The following is a 22803-nucleotide window of genomic DNA, read 5'->3' on the forward strand; positions in this document are numbered from 1 at the left end:
TCGATTTACAGTCACTGCCATTACTATTCTTCACAAATGTGTCCCTGTTATTTTGATCCCATATTTTTCTCCTTTTGTTTCCAAAACACTGCTCCAGTGTCCTTGTTCCCTTTCCTGCTTCCTCCTCATCATAGTCAGGAAGTCTACCTATCTAGGTTTTTATAAGGTCACCATAGTATATCATCTCCTCCAATAATAATTTTGCACTTAAATGGTGCATTTCATCCTAAGAACTCTTAGCACTTTTACAAAGGTGGATACCATCCCCAGTTTACAGGTGGTAAGTGACCTGCCTAAAACCCCACAGCCAACCTGGAATATAATCCAGCTCACTCAATCTGCTGTCCTTGACGCTATCTACTAAGCTGTGTTACTTTGTTCATGATTCCAAACAAATTCTCCATTTCTCTTTCATCTGGGGAGTGAGGTAAAGGTTATAGATTTGCACTGGGACAAAGAAACATTTTTGGATAATAAGAAGAACCAACCAACTTTCTACCAAAATTCAAACAGAGAAATGAATCAGAACCTTTTCTAAAGTTCAAGAAGAATTAGCTGGATTTTTCTCAGTCTTGGTTGTTATCTGTTTTTCCACTGATGTAATTATTTTAGTCTGTTAACAAAAGCACCACAACACCAAGAGAAAATCTGTGACTGAAATTACAGAGTGAGGAGGAAAAAGGAAGGGGGGGAGGGGAATCCCCAAGAGTAGATTGATTTCCAGAGCCAAAGTAGTTTAGACAAGCATTACAAATATTGTCTGGGCCCAGGCAGCCTGTGGAAGTTACTGCAGGACACTTCCTTTAAAAGGGTGCTTTGTTTATCTGAAATAGAATATGTCAATCAATCAATCAATCAATCAATATGTCTTAATTAAGCTCATACTTAACTCCAAAGTTCTTATCCTGCTCCTATTTAAGTAAATAGCAAAACTCCCATTGACTTTCACTGGAATAACCTTAGGCCCAGTAGAGCTGCAATAGATTATTGGACCTTTCAAAATGCTTTATTTTTATACACACAGGCATACACAGTCCCCTCTTCCATGAGTACAGAGATTCCTCAGGCTGCAGAACCAGTGGTTTTAAGCTATGTAATGGGAGAGTGGGTGGCTAGATGTCAGGGGCACATAAGAGGAGAAAAGCCACAGAACTCTTCTCCAACTGAGCCCCCTTCATGGTTGTGCACGAAAAATGGAAGGGGTGTGGCTGGAGGACCTACTGATATGTAGATCTTCTGCCCTACAAGTGCGAGGTGTGATCAAGTATGGTCCTCTGTCACCTGCTCCAGCGATCAGGCTTCAGACTACAGCCACATTGCATGCATTACACCATGTCTATACCTTTGTCTTCCAACATTTTCTCTGACAGCCATTGGTTTCACTCCACTGATGATTGCAACCAATGTGGTAGTTATAAAACTAACAGCCATTGGCTGAAAGGATATACTGGACATTAGAAGGAGTTCTGAAATCAAAAGGCAATGAGAGCATGTTTGAGGGGCAGTTATAGTAACTTCCAAACCACTATTCTTTTTTAGCTCTAGATGACAAAAATGGAAAAAGTACAAATCAGAGCTTCATGTAACTAATTACAGGCATCAAGCCAACATCTATCTGTGACTAATTAAAATGGAGTAACAAACGCCACAGGGAATTTTGAACCATGCACCTTTGTCAGGTTGTTGTATCCCACCACTGCACAAATGATGAGGGAGAGGGTTAACCAAATCACATACTCTTGCTAAGCAGAACTACTTCCTTAATATTTTCCTTTAAATAGCTTTGCATACTATTTGTGCTCCGCAGAGATCACTGTGTGTTTGAGAAAGTTCACTCCTCCTTCTGTCAGTGTACCAACATGTTATCATGCTTCAGGCAACAGAATACTGTCTGTGCTCAGAACAGTTTAAACACAGCTTGTGTCTTCATACCTACAATGTGAAAAATACCAGATGTTTTTGTGCTGTGCATGGTAAAGCTGTCCACGCCAGTACATCTTTACTGGATATCACCATATTCAGCATCATAGAATCATAGAATCATAGAATATCAGGGTTGGAAGGGACCCCAGAAGGTCATCTAGTCCAACCCCCTGCTCAAAGCAGGACCAAGTCCCAGTTAAATCATCCCAGCCAGGGCTTTGTCAAGCCTGACCTTAAAAACCTCTAAGGAAGGAGATTCTACCACCTCCCTAGGTAACGCATTCCAGTGTTTCACCACCCTCTTAGTGAAAAAGTTTTTCCTAATATCCAATCTAAACCTCCCCCATTGCAACTTGAGACCATTACTCCTCGTTCTGTCATCTGCTACCATTGAGAACAGTCTAGAGCCATCCTCTTTGAAACCCCCTTTCAGGTAGTTGAAAGCAGCTATCAAATCCCCCCTCATTCTTCTCTTCTGCAGACTAAACAATCCCAGCTCCCTCAGCCTCTCCTCATAAGTCATGTGCTCTAGACCCCTAATCATCCTTAAAAGTTCAGTTCACTAGGTGCTAAAATCTATTGAGTCACTCTTTATTTCAATGTTTTTGCTTTATTCCTAAGCATTTTATTATTATGCCAACTACTATGAATAAAAATAAAAGAACAAACATATACAGAAAGTAGGGAGCATACCTTGTTTATCCCTTTCTCATTCTCCATCCCAACAACTGGATGATGTCTGATACTGATAATAAGAACCTATATAAATAGAATCCTTATTCCAGATTACATATAGATAATGTCCTTATTTATCTTATATACCTTAAGTTGGTGTATAATTTGCACTTTTGGCTGTCTGTTGAGGCAGTCAACAAGAATGCTAGTTGGCGAAACTATAGTTCTGTTTTTTGGGTTGTGGACACCTTCTCATTAATAATTGGACTGAGACCACCAAATCGTATGTATGGCATAGAGTGGCATGGCCATAAGATGAAAAGGACTGTTGATCATGCTAAACTGGGCTAAAGTTGAACTAATTACTTGAGAACAAAAAGCTTTGTCTCATTCATAATTCCTAGAATCATGGAAAATGATGACTTGTCCATATTCCCTCATGTTGCGAAATGTGATTCATGTAATTTACGACTGTAAAATATGTTGTATGCAGTGTTCTTGTTAGGGTGACCAGACATCAAGTGTGAAAAATTGGGATGGGGAAGGGGGGGTAATAGGAGCCTATATAAGAAATAGACCCAAAAATCGTGACTGTCCCTATAAAATCGGAATATCTGGTCACCCTAGTTGTTGTAACCATGTTGGTCCCAGGATGTTAGAAAGACACATTGGATGTAGTAATATCTTTTTTTCGGCCAACTTCTGTTGGTGAAAGAGACAAGCTTCAAGCTGACACAGAGCTCTTCTTCAGAGCTCTGAAGAAGAAGCTTGAAAGCTTGTCTCTTTCTCCAAGAGAAGTTGTTTCAGTAAAAGATACAATTTCACCCATCTTGTCAGTGTAAAAATATGTAACTCATTAATTGCCTCTTAGAATTCTTGGAGTCAGTGTTATATATAATGGGTAGTACTCTGTGCTGCTCTTCTAAAAGGTACAGCACAGATTGCACAGCCAGGAGAAGGGGGGCGTAGGGCAGCTTTAAGCCACCTTTCCTCCCTCCCAGTTCTAGGCTGCTCCAGGGCTTGAGGAGACTGCCAACATAACTTGGACAGCCCTGGAGGCCTTATCTAATTTTTGGTAGCTCCCCTAGGGGCCACAGTGCTGCCTGGAATCTCTGCAGCCTCCCCACCAGCATGCCTCTCTGTCCCTTTGCCCTAGCTTGCGAGGTGATCATTGGGAGGCAGTCTTCCACTGGCCCTGCACTGACTGAATTGTCCCTCATCAGCATGTTGGGCTTTTAGGGAGCTTTTATGCTGTGTTGCTCCTTTTACCCAGCATCAAGGAGCCAGATCTTCTTCCCTGGTCTATCTCAGTGTGTTGGCAAAAACTGAACAAACCAAATAAGACCAGAAAAATAAATCATAATATGCTACCTTTACTCTTAAACAATCAACATCTAACGCACACAATGCACTGACAATCATTGGCACTGGCAGCAGCTGCATTTCAACAAGGATCAATAGGACTTTATTCTTTCTATTATCGCTATTTTAGTTGTTTTTACAATGACAGCTGTACAGCAGTTTTTTAGGTAACAAGTTCAATTTACATAGTTGATGAAGTTTTGGCTGTCGTTTTATTTAGGTAACCCCTTTATTGATGTGTATGTAAATTTTACAGTAGACCTGTACAATACTCAGTAGTTTCAGTTTGTAAGGATTGAGGCGAATATTGCTTACACCCACAACCCCACCATCAAATTTCAAAAGCCCCACAAATCTCAAAGTAAAACTCAGTTGAAACTGCCAAGAGTCACCTGCTTTCACAACTAATCTGCAAAAATGAAAATTTTCACAAGATTTTGATGCAAAACACCAGGGCTTAATACTGCAATCCCATGCACAGATGAGTAACTCTACTTATGTGAAATCAATGGGACTACTCATTTTAATAAGATAGTCTCCTATATGTGGGTTTGCAAAACAAGGCTCATATGTTGGCCCACATTTGTTCATGCATTGCAACATTCAGGTTTGTGCAAAACATTTGTGAATCTTGGTGATCTCTTGATGAATCTGAAGTTGATGAAGTTTCAAATATGTAAATAAAGCCCACCAAACAGTGATTTTAGGTTTCAGTGTGGCGATTTCACACAGAAATAGAGATCTTTAACTAACCACTAATACAATTGTCATTTAAAGCTAATATTTTTGAATTGGTAAGCACTCTCTAAAATATAATGTAAAGAAGTGTATACAAATTACAAGACTTTTTGTTTCTTCTCCTGCTTGACGGTAGTCACCAATAGTATTACAATATTGTACAATGAAATGCCAATACAATACAATACAATACAATCAGGTAGGGGGCCATAGCCAAAAATCATTACCATCTGTTCAGTTTCATTATTGTTCCTCCATTATAGCTCAGAGGGTCAATGATATTACTTGTGGCAGAAATATAGCAAGATTGGGGGCAGTTAAGCAGCTTTGAGACCTGGAAAGGCTTAACTATATTGAAATGACAGACAGTTAATTATCTGAGTTTACAGTGTAGAGAGCATGGGGAGAAAAACAGACCTATGAAATGTAGGTAAATGCAGAGGTTCCATATCATTTGGTTGCTCTTCACTGAACTATGCTATCTTATTAGGAGTTATGATAGTAAACTCTGGCAGAAGAGGAAATAATTATGCAAAGGCAAATTCCTTTATTCATTAAATATATTGCTAAATGAGAGGTTATTACTGGCACAGTTATGTTTAATATGGTCAGTTATACACTCTATATACCTATACATATATTTTGTATGACATATACAGCTGATACCATAGAGTAACATGGAGGATTTCAAGGAAATCTCTTATTAGTGTAGCTTCACTGGTGCTAGTAATGGTGGGGGTGCTAGTATAGACCAGTAGCCAGCTTTCTTTACCATCAGAACAGTTAGAAAGAGGTGGCTAATGCACTGGTGTTTAATAACAATGGGAGCACTAGTGTGAAGTTGTGCTGGTGCTAAAATAACTGTGGAAGAGGTCCCTCAGTGTGCACAAAGGTGTATGTGTTTCCAGGTATTTGTCTATGTATAAATCTATGTGGTTGAATAGAGCTGGATTTCCCTGAATACTCACGCATATTATTGAATGAATTCTGTTGAGCTATGCTCATTTGAGCAATCAAATTGACATCCACATTTTCACAAAGCCAACTGCAATGTCACATTCAGAAGCATTCATGGAAACTGAATTTTAAATTCACACACACAGGTATTTGTGCTGGAAGTGGTTGCATTGTTTATCCGTTTAGGGAAGAGAAGCCTGTGACGTTGCTGATAAAAGACAAGGAGGAAACTACAAATTTTAAACATTGTACTTGAGTATCTGATATTCAATCTTTACAAATAATCCATTGTATAAAAGAAAAATGACTGAATAAATTAATTATGAATTACTAAATTATTGACTCAGCTCAATAATAAAGCTGTTTGTATTTGTACATATTTGTATACAGAGTAATAGAAAAGATTAGTTTCAAAATTAAACACTAATTAAGTGTCATTCATTTTGTAATTGTTCTTAATTCTGAGGATACCGCTATTCAATTTCCATATTTGAACACCAGTCCCTAATTAATAGTAGTTCTAATTTTTTTGTGCTCAGATGTTCTTATCTAGCAAAGCACATAAGACCTCATTACTTTAATGGGACTGCTTAAAGTTAAGCTCAAGCTTAAGTGCCTTGTCACATCAGCACCTTAAATATGAAAGGATTACATTACTAGAATGTAACATTAGAACTTGCCTTCAGTAAGGGGCAGGACTTAGCTACACCATCAGAGCAGATCAAAGAATTAGTTGCCATCATTTGCTCTCTGCCTTCCCTTTTGTACTGGAGGGAAGTAATCTGCTATTGGTCTATACCAGTAGCCTCCACACTGACTCGAATCTGCTGACTAGTGGATTGCAGGAGAGAGTCCGAGCTAAGACCCTGCCAATCTCCCCACCCCCTGCCTGCCCACCTATACAATAGTGGAATAGCATTTCCACAATAGTTGCTCTCCTTCCCACATTTCCCCACCATGTAGATAACCCATGCAGAGGATTAATGCAGAGCCTTGCACCTTCTTATTCCCTTTATGGTGTTGTAAGGACAGGTTACAATCCTGCTCTAAGGAATTTACAAATAGATTAAAGTATGGAGGGCCAATTTTTCAATGAGGGAGAATAAGGAACATAAATACTAGAACATATGACTAAAGTTCTGCATAGCCATGTTTGTAGGGTCAAGTTTTAACTTAGATTCCATGCTAATTCTGTCCTCCCCCCCCCTTAGCTGTGCACTAGTATTTAGGTTGACAGTACTATAGATGCACTAATGAAAGCACTGATTATGAAATTATCTCAGCCTTTATTCTGATAGTAAGAGAAGCCCAAAGCCAAGTGTCCGTGAAACCTGAAATTAGTACCATTTCAATAATAAATGTTTATCTGAGATAATAGAAACATACGTCATTAATGTAGATTTAAACTCTAAAAAAATCTTTGCAGGGAAACAGGATATTTTTACTCATAGTGAATTTGCACTCTGATTGGATTTGCCTGTTGTAAAGATTTATAATCCTGTTAAGGGAGATTATGCCTGGTAATTTTATGAACATTTAGTGTGTCTCTCTCTAAGGAAAGAGCTAAAGGCATTAAACTCTCTTCACTAAGCATTTCAGATTGGATTTAAACTGCTATTCTAGATGCAAAAGGCCAATATTCCATCCATTTAAATTGATTATTTTTTTAGGTACATCATATTAAGTGGAATTTCACGTACAGAGTGATGCTGCAGTTCTTCCTCAGTAAAACTCCTGTTGTCAGTGGGAGTTTTGCCTGAATAAGAACTGCACTATTTGGCCCACAGCTGGAGCAGAGCTGTAGAAATTCTAAACCATATTATTTTTTATATATTTTCATTAATGTACTTAGAATATATTTTATATTCAAAAGATCTGGAGGCATATGTGCTATAGTATCATTTTATTAAATTTCAGAAAAACTTTTTTCTTTTTTTGTTTGTTTGTTTTCAACTAGGACCCCTACTATGGCTGGTGGCCTATTTTCTATTGACAGAAACTACTTTGAAGAGATAGGAACTTACGATGCAGGAATGGATATCTGGGGTGGCGAGAATCTTGAAATGTCTTTTAGGGTAATTCCCATTTTATTTCATTTTCTGACAACCAACAGTTATACTATAATGACATGTACATTGCAGATGAGGCACTTTTGTTTTAGCTAAAATGCAAATTCTGGATTAATTTAAAATTCTAAAAATAACTAGAGACACTTCTTGGTCGTGTTTCGGGGGTTCTTTTTCTACTGCATGCAACATTTATCATTGTTCTGAAAGATATTTAGATAATGATTTTAAAGTTATCATAAGGTTTACTAATATATTTATATTAAAAACCCAGGGCTTTCATTGAAACAGTAGGGATGCGAATTGACATAAATTAAGTAAAGAAGTGTGCAGTATTGAAAATCCAATTATGCTTTTCAACAGAAGCTTTCAACTATGTATATTATCATGGATTTGCGAGCTATGACTGGGATTTCTATTGTTTTTACATACGAGAGCCAAGCTCTCTAAGGAATTAAATATCCTGCAGAATAGTGACTTGATTTCTATCAGCAATTTGCCCCTGACAAGAATAAAATGAAATGCATTTGTTTTATAAATTACCTTTTAAAATCAAATGAAGATTGGAAAAGTGAGGCTTTGATGAATAAATGATTAGGAAGGATGTGAAAAATGACTTAATATTATATGATGTATTGCAATCTTTACAACGCAAAGTAGTTTACAAAATAAAACTAAATATACCCCTTTCTACACATAAAACACAAGCAGACATTATTATTACTTTTAGAAGCAATCAGCTGAGGCTTTGGCAGTATCTTAAGTTCATAGTGAAAGCATACATTGTTATTGTTCAGTGAAGTAGAAGGATAGAGATTTTTTTCGTAAACTCCTTTTGCCTTGAGTGTATTTGCTTTAAAGTATCAGATGTACAATACTGTGTGTGTATGTGTGTGTGTGCGGGCGCGCGAGAGTGTGTTTAAATGTACCTGTTAATTCAGTTCACCTTTTGTTGGAAATAAATGTCTGTGACTTATGATGAGCATTTTAAAACTAAATTTTTTGATGTAAATTAAACCATGTCCCAGTGAACCTGAACACAATAGTCTATAATTGTCCAGGAACAGCCTATTGTTAGAGCCTTCCATGGATACAAAATTTGTGTCCGCATCCAATTCGCAAAAGTGGTCCACGGATACTCAGATTTGCAGGGCTCTAGATACAAAAATTTGTGTCTGCATTCGATCCGCAGACCATTTTTGTGGATATCTGCAGATTTGCAGGGCTCTACCTATTGAAGTTCTAATTTCAGGGTATTTCATCTATTGTCTTTGAGAAGGATTCTGTCCTGTTAATCAGGAAGCTTCTCTCCATGGTCCCCTTTGCAATGTCTGTCAAGAAGGAAACCTGGAAAAATTGCTTGCCCCTCATCTTGCAGCATCTAACTCCTTAAAGCTCTAATCCTAGACATTTGATAAAAGCTTTTTTTGTCTCCTGTTACTTCTCAAGAAAAGTGTAGTATTCAATTCAGGACAGCTCATACACATATTTTAGCTTTAAGCACATACTTAAGGACCAGTTTCAATAAAGATAGACTTATTGTGTGCTTACCTGAATCAGGGCCCTATATTTTAAAAACTTGCTCTGAGGGGTTTAAGTCTTAAAAATGGTGGTCTCCATCCTCTGCTGATTCTACCTTGCCTTGCCTTTTCCCAGATCCCTGGCAGGCAGTTGGGGTATCCCTGAGGTATTTACCCAGACAGAGGTCAAGAACTCTGAGGATTTAGCTGCTTTGAACCATAGTGCACTAGTCAATAACTCTTTCCCTAACAGATGTCCCTAGGGAAGTATAACCCTATTTAAACTGAGAATTGTTTTAAAGAACATGATTACCTATTACCAGGTGAAATCCTGGCTCCACTGACTTCAGTGGGGTCAGGGCAAAACTCCCATTGACTTCAATAGGGCCAGGATTTCACCCTGTGTGTTTAGGTTTGTGATACGAGTTGGTTGGTCTTAGAATATTCCATTCTCTGGAGAGCAGAACACCAGTTTATAGCATTTTTTCCCCTTTTAATGCTTTCTTTAGACAGATACCGTCAAATCCTGAGGTCCTTGCTCAATTTGTATTTTGCTCCCATTCAGGGAAGTTAATAGGAATTGGTCTAAGTAAAAACCTCAGCATTTGGCCCATGTTATATAAATTGTGGGACTATTTCATTAGACGCTAAATTCCAAATTCAGATTAAAAATGCCACTCCAGAATATTTGAAATGGTCAAGGGCAGTAATGCAAGTGCTAGTTGTAAAACATGCACTTGTAGTAAGAAGAGGGAGCTTCGCAAACAGAGCTATCCTTCCTCACTCATTAAAACTGGGCAAAATAAGCTTATGAATTTTCTGATGAACTCTCCAGGCATCACATTAGGAAAAACTATTTCATGTCTGTCTTCAGAAGACATTTAAACTTCAAGAAAAATCACCAGTTTGAAAAATAAGAACAAACTAACGAGAGCAAGGTATCAAAAATAGAAATAAAATAATATGTTTTCAATGCAATGAGATTACCATGGAAATGCAAAGCATTAATATTATGCTATTTCTTGGAATTCAGAGCCTTTACATTTTAAAAGAAGGCAAAGTGTGGCCTAATTAAAACAAAGTTTTTAGACCTCAAGCAGGAATTGATTAATAAAATACCAATGGGAACAAATTAAAAACTAAAGCTGGTGAAAACATTTCTAGTTTTTTTTCTGACGTTTTCTGCAATTTTTGACCAGCTCTGTTGAAAACTAGTGATGTAGCTACCATGGTACAGGTACCAGCAGCTGATGCCTTGTCTAATGGTACCAGGGTTTACAGTATTTATTTTATGCAAGTGTTTTTTTTTTTCTGGAAGATGCCAGACTGATAATTATGGTGGCTTGAATCAGTATTTAGTCGCAAAACGAGCACAGAATGGTAAGAGACAACAAAACCTTTACTTATGTTAGCTCAGTAATGTGCCTCTCTCTACCTTTTATGGTGAGAGCGAAGTTTAGTCTCCTCACCTGTGAAATGCTTGGCCTGTGTGCGAAGACAACTAGCCAGGGATAGTGGTGAATGTTTGTTCATTTTCTTAAAAGAATATTTCATAATCTGAAGCTTTTGTGTCATCTAGCAGTAATATGTGTTGGCACATTGTGTCTCCTCAAATCTGTGGTGGACTTTCCCTCTAGAGAATACCACCAGGATGTAGTTTTGTCGAGGAAGTTTTCAGAATTCTATATAGGTTCTCCTCTTGCAAGCTTCTGATTATAGACTCCTCATGTTGTTGTTTCAGGAATGTATGTTGAATGTAAAACTCTGTATTCTGGGTATCTCAAGACCTACAGGTGCCTGCCATTGAGTTATTTGTGGTCTGTGAATAGTTCCATAATAAGCAGTAGGCTTGAATAATGTTAGTGATGACACTTTTGCTATCAGAATCTAGGAACTTAAAAATTGTGATTGGAATCCCCACTCAAAGCTGAAAACAGACGCACAACCTAATGAAAAAATGTAGTGTCAGTCCAAAGTTAGAATTTTCTGGCTTTTACCAGTTGGTGTCATACTATTTAATTATGTTGTTGTTTTTGGAATACATGTCCCAGAGCTTAGTTTTAGCTAGGATCTAAAAGTTAATGGTAAGTGGTTCAAAACCTACCAGCAAACAATCCCTTTTTATCCTATTGTCCCATGATGGACATTCTGTGGAATCACTCTTATGAATAAATTTAAGGGATAAATCTTCACTAGCCCTGTATATCCCTTTTATACTCCTATATTGCCAAATTGGAGGGGAAGCAAGCTCCATAGAATTTTTTTATGAAGAACAATAATTGGATGATTACAAAGAGGTGAGCATTGTATGTTCAAACAATAGGACATTTTCAGAAATGCTGAGCACTTGAACTAAATAGGATCTGGGGATACTCATTACCTTTGAAAATCAGATTACAATGTCTGTCCATCTCTCTGAGAAAAGGGACTGAAAACAATGGGCTTCAAAAGGATCAGGCCCCAAATCAGAGTTACATATATATATATTTAACAGGTTTCAGAGTAGCAGCTGTGTTAGTCTGTATTCGCAAAAAGAAAAGGAGTACTTGTGGCACTTTTGAGACTAACAAATTTATTTGAGCATAAGCTTTTGTGAGTTACAGCTCACTTCATCGGATGCATAAGAGAATTTGTCTCCACAAAGACTGAGAGGAAAATGAAAGGCTTAAGAAAGGAGAAGTCAGATCTAAGACCATAACAAAACAGTCACTTTGGGGGCAGATGTTTTAGAGGCTGCTTCTCTTCCCAAAGGTAAACATTTATAAGTTAGATAATAAAAATCATTTCAGCTTTTCTGGAGTCATGAAAGGTTAGAAATATACAATTTTCTGGATTTGAAAAAAACAAAATTCTGGCTACCTTTTTGTTTTCATAGGTATAACTCAAAAAAAGTTGCACTCTGAGGGCTAGTTACTCAGCTGGGGTAAATCAACATAGCTTCAGTGAAAGAATTTAAGTATTGAGTAGTCCAAACGAAGTCAAACACTCCATTCAGGAAAGCATGTAAGTACATGCTTAAAATGGGTTGAAACTTTGGGGAAATGTTCATGAAATTTTTTTTCCAAAACATTTATTCCCTCCCCGTCAAAAAATTGAAACTTAGAAATTTTTTGACCTGCTCTACCAATAATCAAGACAAGTTTGAAAAATAAAGTGTTTTTTTTCCTTTTGAAGTTAAGAATGGATAAGATTTATAATGGGACTACCTCAACTCATATACACTTAGAAAGGTGTATGCTAGTACATATGAAGCTATGGCCATTCATTCTGCAGAGGAGAGACTAGGAGAGACTAGTTAACCTTGTGCTGACTCAAGCCTGTTAATTCTTCAAATGTAAAATTTATTGATGACAATAATAGGTGCCCATTGACACCTACCAACTGTTACCTGTCAGTTACAGAACTGGGAATCTATTGGTCTGTTCTTTCATAAAGCGCATCCATTCCCTTTTGCATAGAAGAGTTTTTACACTCAAGATAATTTTGTCACTGTGCATATTATCCTGTTGTGCTTCATCTTTATAAGCTCCGATTTCATGCAGCATGTAATACATTTTTGAAATAGATGGCAACTTCAAGGACTTGTCAACATTTTTCACTTTCTCCAGCCCCAGTTCAGCTCCACTGGTGCTAGCATCAGTGGAAGCACTAATATAGCACATTCAGGCATTTTTATCATTGCCTCATCTAACTGTGGTCCAAATTTCATTGGTGCAAAATGAACAAAAAATGCAGAATCCTAATGCAAATGTATTTTTGGGACTCTTGGTTTGATAGATGCTTGACATGATTTTTTTGTTACTTCACTATTTTCCTACAGCCTCAAGGGGGTTAATACCCTTTTGTGTGTGCATCTTTTTGTTCTGAATGAACATCCTTCATAATTTACCAGTGGTAATCTCTTAGTGCCATCCATTGTTTCCCTTTCTGACATACACTTGGAGAATTCTAACAATTCATTTGACTTATTCATGCTTGTACCAGTTGGTTATAACATCATGGCTATGTTGGAATCCCTTCTCTAGAAAAAGAATCCCTACAGCCAAGTTTGAGATGGCCAAGCTGATTTCTTTTTTAAATCTGAATGAACAAAAGGTTGCCACAATGTACAGATGAAGGAGTCAAGATGTTACAAAACTATTTGAAGAGAGAGACAAATTTTATTAATGCAATAATGCACTCCATAGTATGCAGATTGTACTCTAATAAAAACACTTCTTAGATGAAAAGAGCACTTATATTTTGGGGTTGTTTTTTTTAGTTTGTTCTTTACTGTGCACTTGAGACATCATTAAAGCAATGGTTGTATCATTCTATGAGAGCAAGCATGCACTATATTGCTTTTCTTGGCATAGAGATTTCAATCTCAAAGGTGCCTTAGCAAAACAGTTTACTTAATGTTTCTTTGTCAGAAAATGATCCCATAGAGCCTAAAATGGAAACAAGACCACTTGAAAGTTAATTATTCTGAAGGGTAGGATGTGGGCATATTCCCTTAGCAGACTTTGTTACCAAAGACTGTGGCTTTAGCTCCTGTTGAAGCTCAACATATATTAATTATCAGCAAAACTTCAAAAATAAAAATTGTGGTGGATAAGAACATTTTTCAAAAGCTGCAGGAAATCAAAGATAGACTAATTATTGTTCTGTCCCAAGAGAGTCAGATATGTGTGTGTGTGTGCCAACCAGAAGCATGATGAACATGATAGTAAAGCAGGAAGTTTGCTGCAGGAACCTGTGTTATCCTCAAAAAACTTCAAAACCAAACATTTAATTGAGAAAAGTCTTGTGAATAGGAGTCAGCCACAACTGGCATTGTTGACATCTCTCGGAACTTCTAATACCTCTTTCTTTTCATCCGATGTTCGAGTTGAGAGGGAAAGGGTACCCTGAGGGTCCTTCGCTTCCCAAATCACAAGAACAAACTGTGTATTCTTGGTGTCACTTCTGACTAAGAAGGCACCACCCTAGGAATGCAAACACAAAAGGATCAGGATCACTAAATATCTCCTCTAATGGTTATTTATAAAAGTTTTGCAGACTACAATTGTCTTTTGGGCTGATGTCTACAACTGCTTTCTTGAGTCCCATTGCCTGCCCACCCACTTCCTGGTGAAGATGGCGTCATCTATAAGCACAAATATTAAATGGATTAATTGGACTATATGGTTTCTTTCTCACTCAATACTTTGTCCACAGTAAATCTAGACTAGATATTACAGCTAATTTGTAAGCTGATCTCTCTGTTATTCAACTGGCTTCAAGAAGGTGCATCAGTATTCAATAACCTGCTTTTATCCTGATGGACGAGGAACTGGGATTAGTGTTTTCATCACTTCAGAAAAGGCTTAGGAGTGTAATCAGTAGACATTAATATTTAGTATATTGAATTACCCAGCTGGAGTTATTTGCACTGCACAGAGATCCTTGAGCTGTGGAGTGTATGTGTGCAAATGGAATGGTTCCACAAAGTTTGTATTTCCACAAAAATACAGATTGGAGTCATCCTATTTCCCTTGTTACTTGCAGTAACAATACAAGGCTTAGCTCAGATAATACAGATGAATGATACATAATGAAATGTGTATCTATTCTGTTGGGGAAACAGTCACACAACTCCACATAAAATATTCCACAAGATAATGGCAATACAAGTTACTAAATCTGACTTTTTTGTATTTTCAAATAAATCAATATAATCTTTTAGCTGTGCTGCTGATCTTTGGTGTTTTCTCTTTAATGATTTTATTTGTAGCAAGTCATATAACAATGGCAATTTGGCAAAATATGATGCAATATCTCCTTTAACAATGAGTAAAGAACTTTAGTCTAATAAAAGAAAATATCCCTAAATCTATCCCTCTGTCTCTCTGCTGTAGTGTATAGTTTACGCCTACAGCTTTACCCACTGTCTCCTGTATAGCTTCCTGATACTGATTTAACGAAGCAGTATACACTCACGAGTTGTCACATTCATCTTTCACTAAATGCCTTGGGCTGTAAAACAACATGCTATAGTTACAAGAGGATTGCATACAGTGAAGGCTTGGGAGTTGCTAATTTTTCACTTAGCTCACTGCACCATATAAAAATAAAGTGGAACATTTAGCCATTCAGGAGTAAATAGTCCATTGGTGGAAAAGGTGTTTTAACCAGTTAAGTGGGTGTAATTAAGCACCTAAATAGTGTAACTGGCCGAAGTGCATAATTGAAACCTTTCTTAAAAAGTTCTAAGCAATTTAGTAAGGATGAAACCACCAGTGTTTTGAAGACACTTAATAGAGTTTTATAGGAATTGCTCTAAAGCCTGTTAGGATCTTATTCTGTATTACATTCTTTCTTTAGGTTTTTTTAAAATCCATTCTAGGGAATTTCGATAGCAAGGATTTATTTCCCTTAAATTCTACAGGATGATTCAAATATTTTTCATTTTTTTTATTCAGTCCTGTAGGGTTTTTTTTTTCCATAAGGGAATGCCCAGAGCCCCCTCATAGTGAAAAAGGAGCCCTTCAATAGCAGGAGATGGGCTTTTCTGAGGTGAGTGGAGCATTAAATAGGGAGTTTAAGCCGGAAAAGGGATTGTCCTTTAGAAAAATGGAGTGTGTCAAGGCTAAAGAAAGTTAAACTCATACTGTGTTGAGAATAAGATATTGTTTAATCTTGTTTTTGTGCCTAGTATTGTGTGTGCCTAGAGCTTTGTATAGACACCTTTTTTATTGTAGAAATCCAAATAAATCAATGAAGGGGAAAGCATGTTTAATTCAGCTGTGTTACTTGGGTAGTACCTCTTTGCCTTAAGAAACACTCACATTATAGCAGTTATCAAAATCACAATGGAACAGCCACATAGCATTCCAGAAAAACAATGAGAGGGTCTGTGTAACCAAAATCCACCCCATTTACTATATGCCTAACTATGGCAATCACTGAAAAACACATGGCCACTGTTTAGATGCCCAAGGACATGTCTGACAGCTGCACCATGCTCAGGCTTTTTTATATGTTGCTTCTTAGCTTGCACCACTTTCCTGGATTTGCTTTCCTGATACAACCATTGACTAATATGGGTAATGCTTATCCCAATGTGCAGAAAAGATTATTAATTCCAGATCCTTAACTTGACTTTATCTGAGCCTTTATTTTTGCACCTGAAAAATTGCAGTGATTACACAGGTGATTTAAATGTTTAAGTACGCTATTTTAGGCACAGTCACTGATTTAGCTGTCTAAAAGACCTAAGCCGCACTATATAATTATGGACAAAATAATGTGAGCCAGTATAACTCGTAGTGAGGCTGGAAAAGTTGCATGCATGCTTACTTGTTTTCAGAAGTAAAACTAAAGTAGATGACAGACTACAGACTAACACGGCTGCTACTCTGAAACCTGTGATTATGCAAGGCACTGAATTTAGCCGTATAGAGTGGAAATCTGTCAACTTCATGAAAAAACTCGCACAGATACAGACAGACATCATCTTCCTCTCCAAATGCAAACAGATGGACATCATACCGAAAGGACTGAAGGTAAAAAATCCATTACAATCTACATACCACACAGACTATGCTGACAGCTTGTGCCACACACTCTCAAGGAAACTGCGGAACCACCTGATCAACATCCTCTACAGCAAACAGGGAAAGATTAAGAATGAGCTCTCAAAACTGGATACTCTCATAAAGAACCAACCTTCCACACAAACTTCCTCGTGGCTGGACTTTACAAAAACTAGACAAGCCATTTACAAAACACACTTTGATTCTCTACAAAAGAAAAAGGACACTAAGCTATCTAAACTACTATATGCCACAAGGGGCCACAACAATGGTTCCCGTAACCCACCCAGCAATATTGTTAATCTATCCAACTATACTCTTAGCCCAGCGGAAGAATCTGTCCTATCTCGGGGCCTCTCCTTTTGCCCCTCCACCCCCACGAACATGATACAGTTCTGTGGTGACCTAGAATCCTATTTTCGACGTCTCAGACTCAAGGAATATTTCCAACACACCTCTGACCAACATATTAACCCACAGAGACCTTCCTGCCAACACTACAAAAAGAAGGATTCTAGGTGGACTCCTCCTGAAGGTCGAAACAGCAGCCTGGATTTCTACATAGACTGCTTCCGCCGACGTGCACGAGCTGAAATTGTGGAAAAGCAGCATCGCTTACCCCATAACCTCAGCCATGCAGAACACAGTGCCATCCACAGCCTCAGAAACAACTCTGACATCATAATCAAAAAGGCTGACAAAGGAGGTGCTGTCGTCATCATGAATAGGTCAGAGTATGAACAAGAGGCTACTAGGCAGCTCTCCAACACCACTTTCTACAAGCCATTACCCTCTGATCCCACTGAGAGTTACCAAAAGAAACTACAGCATTTGCTCAAGAAACTCCCTGAAAGAGCACAAGAACAAATCCACACAGACACACCCCTGGAGCCAGGACCTGGGGTATTCTATCTGCTACCCAAGATCCATAAACCTGGAAATCCTGGACGCCCCATCATCTCAGGCATTGGCACCCTGACAGCAGGATTGTCTGGCTATGTAGACTCCCTCCTCAGGCCCTTCGTTACCAGCACTCCCAGCTATCTTCGAGACACCACCGATTTCCTGAGGAAACTACAGTCCATTGGTGATCTTCCTAAAAACACCATCCTAGCCACTATGGATGTAGAAGCCCTCTACACCAACATTCCACACAAAGATGGACTACAAGCCGTCAGGAACAGTATCCCCGATACTGTCACGGCTAACCTGGTGGCAGAACTTTGTGACTTTGTCCTGACCCATAATTATTTCACATTTGGTGACAATGTATACCTTCAAATCAGCGGCACTGCGATGGGTACCCGCATGGCCCCACAGTATGCCAACATTTTTATGGCTGACTTAGAACAACGCTTCCTCAGCTCTCGTTCCCTAATGCCCCTACTCTACTTGCGCTACATTGATGACATCTTCATCATCTGGACCCATGGAAAAGAAGCTCTTGAGGAATTCCACCATGATTTCAACAATTTCCATCCCACCATCAACCTCAGCCTGGACCAGTCCACACAAGAGATCCACTTCCTGGACACTACGGTGCTAATAAGCGATGGTCACATAAACACCACCCTATATCGGAAACCTACTGACCGCTATTCCTACCTACATGCCTCTAGCTTTCATCCAGATCATACCACTCGATCCATTGTCTACAGCCAAGCGCTACGATATAACCGCATTTGCTCCAACCCCTCAGACAGAGACAAACACCTACAAGATCTCTATCATGCATTCCTACAACTACAATACCCACCTGCTGAAGTGAAGAAACAGATTGACAGAGCCAGAAGAGTACCCAGAAGTCACCTACTACAGGACAGGCCCAACAAAGAAAACAACAGAACGCCACTAGCCATCACCTTCAGCCCCCAACTAAAACCCCTCCAACGCATCATCAAGGATCTACAACCTATCCTGAAGGACGAGCCATCGCTCTCTCAGATCTTGGGAGACAGACCAGTCCTTGCTTACAGACAGCCCCCCAATCTGAAGCAAATACTCACCAGCAACCACACACCACACAACAGAACCACTAACCCAGGAACCTATCCTTGCAACAAAGCCCGTTGCCAACTCTGTCCACATATCTATTCAGGGGATACCATCATAGGGCCTAATCACATCAGCCACACTATCAGAGGCTCCTTCACCTGCGCATCTACCAATGTGATATATGCCATCATGTGCCAGCAATGCCCCTCTGCCATGTACATTGGCCAAACTGGACAGTCTCTACGTAAAAGAATGAATGGACACAAATCAGACGTCAAGAATTATAACATTCAAAAACCAGTTGGAGAACACTTCAATCTCTCTGGTCACTCGATCACAGACCTAAGAGTGGCTATACTTCAACAAAAAAGCTTCAAAAACAGACTCCAACGAGAGACTGCTGAATTGGAATTAATTTGCAAACTGGATACAATTAACTTAGGCTTGAATAGAGACTGGGAATGGATGAGTCATTACACAAAGTAAAACTATTTCCCCATGGTATTTCTCCCTCCCACCCCACCCCCCACTGTTCCTCTGATATTCTTGTTAACTGCTGGAATTAGCCTACCTGCTTGTCACCATGAAAGGTTTTCCTCCTTCCCCCCCCTGCTGTTGGTGATGGCTTATCTTAAGTGATCACTCTCCTTACAGTGTGTATGATAAACCCATTGTTTCATGTTCTCTGTGTGTGTGTATATAAATCTCTACTCTGTTTTTTCCACCAAATGCATCCGATGAAGTGAGCTGTAGCTCACGAAAGCTTATGCTCTAATAAATTTGTTAGTCTCTAAGGTGCCACAAGTACTCCTTTTCTTTTTGAGAATACAGACTAACACGGCTGCTACTCTGAAACCTGTAAAGTAGATGGTGACACTGAAAATTATTTTAAGTGTTTGTGTAATTTTGATTCTCTAAATACCTGCCAAACAGTCATTCTAAAAAACTAGCCCAAAGGGTTTTTCAATATTCCATAAGTGTTCAACTCTGCTGACCAATTTTAGGAGCACAGTTTGTACCCAGAATGCACTGAACATGTGCTTATGTGCTTTAATGTACGTCCCTGAAGTCAGGACTCCCACTTATTTTTGCTCTTTCCTTTGAGCATGCAATAAGGTTTGTGCACCTAAGCTCTATTTATTCTAAAAGTAAATTTGTGCACCGCTATCTATACTGCATCCTCAGATTCATTTTTGTGAAAAGTTAGCTGGAAGTATCAAAAGGACATTGAAATAGCTAATTTCATTATTACAGCATATTTTAATTATTATTATTAGTGGCTATTTTCAAATTTTCTACATATTTTCTTATCAAAGCAGCTGTTTCTTGTGTTGATTATAATCATTTTCATGTGATGGAAAACATGTCTTTTTGTACTGTGATTTCAGTGCCTGTGTGTAAACTGTGATTGATGAATGATCTAATTGAACCATCAATACATGCTCTGATAAACATGTTCAAGTAAAAAAAGTATTAATTTCCCTTTCTAAAATCCTGTGAAACAGATTATTGATGCATGTAAAATGTTTTCATTATCCAGATCTCCTGAAATCTTATCTTAAAATGCATTTTTTCACCATGAAAAGAGAAATTAAGCATGCAGAAGAGTTGTGACTTCAAGAATGAGGCTTTAACCAACAATTCAGAAGTGTTATTTCTAATAATCTCCATTGTTTGCAGTCATATGATTCTGTTTTAAAAGGTTGGAAATTAGAATGGGCATTTCGTAAAGCAGCTGTATCAAAGATGAGTATTTGGCAGTAAGAAGCTGACTGTGCCTTGCTTGCCCCAGTATGATCTACCAGACATCAAATATCTACTGAATTTTTATTAAATTGTCAAGTTTAAGTATCCATGGTAACTGTTGGAGAATTCTATAGCAGCCTAAACTATGATTATACTGTCAGACCTGGATATTCCACCTGCAGTGCAATAGTCAATACAAAGACCAATAGTATCACTGTTGTTCTCAGCAACTATAAGGGTGGTTTAAAAAATGGAATCAAATCACGTGACTTGTTTAAAATAGATCAGAGTAATTTATGCTGTAAAGGACAAATGGGTGTAGGAGATATTTCACTTCTGGGCATCCATAGATTGCAATATACACATCAGCAACCAAACAGAGACCTGAATGTAAGTGATCTTGCTTTGACTTGGTATTGACCAGACAGAAATGATACTTTGTGGAAGGAGAAAACACGAAGTGGTGGGATGAGTCAGGATTTCCATCATTTATCAGCAAGATGTGCACATCATTTAACAAATTGGTTTGCATTCTGGATGCTTTGGTCCCATGCTGTTCTCATTTAGCAGCCTTGGCCCAAAATGTCTTTTATCATCTATGCAACTGCAGTCATTCCTAATATGGGCATCGCCACTGTTGTTCACACATTTGTCACCTTCAGGATGAAACACTATAGTGCTATGTTGTAGACCACAAGAGGCTTCAGGCAGTATGGAATCCAGCTGCCTACCTCTCAGGAGCAGTTGAGGCAGCGATGAGCATACAACAATAGACAAAGTTTTTTGCATTGGATTCTTATTTGCTTCCCATACAGTTCATGGTGTTTGTGATTATCTTTAAACATCTGAAAGGTCACTTCTTACATTAGCACGCAGGTGAGTTTGGCTTAGATGTTCTTTGACACCAGAAGCAGGGATGCCTCAGTTGAGGACTCTTGATTTTGGACTTTACTCCCCTCCTAGCCTTAAACTGTACTGTTTATAGCATCTTGCCATTACAAAACATGACTAACAAAAACAGGATGCAAGCAGACATTACAATTAATGGACAAGCTATAGAGGTGTGAATTTAATTATCTGGGATCATATTTATACAACCGAGGTGGCAGTTCCAAAGAAATCAGAAGACCACCTGGGCTGACCTCCCTTAAGAAAGTGTGGAAAAACCGTGACATCTCAAAATGTACAAAGGTGTGACTGGTGAAAAGGCTAACTTTTTCCATAGCAATTTGTGGATGTGCAAAGTGGGAAGTTAATGCTGCTGACAAGAAGAAAACTGAAGCTTTTGAAATGTTTTGGTGAAGACTCTTGTATATCTCATGGATGGGAAAAAAAGAATGAATGCCTATATTAGAAATATTGTTGGAGAGAAGCAAACCCTGATGTCAGAAATCAACAGATGCAAACATAAAGACTTTGGTCACACTAGGCACAGAGATGGAAATAACCTTGAGAAAGTTGTTATGGAAGGAATGGTGAAGGGCCTTCATAGTAGGGGATGAGTAGCAAGTGGATGGATGGATGGTGTTTGGCAGATCAGTGAAAGTTTGCTGCTGAGTGTTCAAAATTAGTAATGGATCATGAAGGCTTCTGAAAATTCTGCTATGATGTCACCAATATTCAAACATGAATAAATCGATTAACTTATCGATCCAGTTAGTTTTCACTGTTAATACCCTAGTCAGTTCTCTTATAAAAGGTACTGGGATAATAGCACTTCCCTACCTCACAAGGATGTTGGGGGGATAAATATACTTTAAAAGATTGTGTGGAACTTAGATACTACAAAAAGAAAAGGAGTACTTGTGGCACCTTAGAGACTAACAAATTTATTAGAGCATAAGCTTTCGTGAGCTACAGCTCACTTCTTTTTGCGAATACAGACTAACACGGCTGCTACTCTGAAACCTTAGATACTACAGTAATGGAGGCAAGGCATTAATAGGATTGATAACAACAAAAAACTCAAGAATAGACTCTCTTCCATTACATTTTTACATGCCCTCACTTGAAGGAAGCTGTAGAAAACACATTCCAGCACTCCCAGAAAAAAATTGAATTAAAGGCTTGCTATACAGTTTGTTAAAAGGAATTGTAGCCAGTCAACAAAATATAACTACTGTATTGTGAAGCAGAGTTCAATTGCTAGTCATATAATTGCACATGAATACCATACTTGTTTCCAACTTAAAGGTGTGTTCATGTGCAGTTATATGACTAACCAGTGATCAAAACAAAATATTAACAAGTTGCTTGTCACCCCAA

At 38.3% G+C, this 22803-nt stretch overlaps 1 protein-coding gene across 4 annotated transcripts in view; it reads left to right on the forward strand.

Moving 5' to 3' along the window:
* GALNT13 (polypeptide N-acetylgalactosaminyltransferase 13) overlaps positions 1-22803 on the forward strand; it is a 338478-nt gene that overhangs the window by 173676 nt on the left and 141999 nt on the right. For all 4 annotated transcript variants that reach the window (XM_038421728.2, XM_043505126.1, XM_038421727.2 and 1 more), the window contains one exon: positions 7613-7730. In XM_038421728.2, the coding sequence (XP_038277656.1) occupies positions 7613-7730 (118 nt within the window). The remainder of the gene's footprint in view (positions 1-7612; positions 7731-22803) is intronic.

The sequence above is a fragment of the Dermochelys coriacea genome, chromosome 11 (assembly GCF_009764565.3).
Source record: "Dermochelys coriacea isolate rDerCor1 chromosome 11, rDerCor1.pri.v4, whole genome shotgun sequence".
Taxonomy (NCBI): Eukaryota; Metazoa; Chordata; order Testudines; family Dermochelyidae; genus Dermochelys; species Dermochelys coriacea.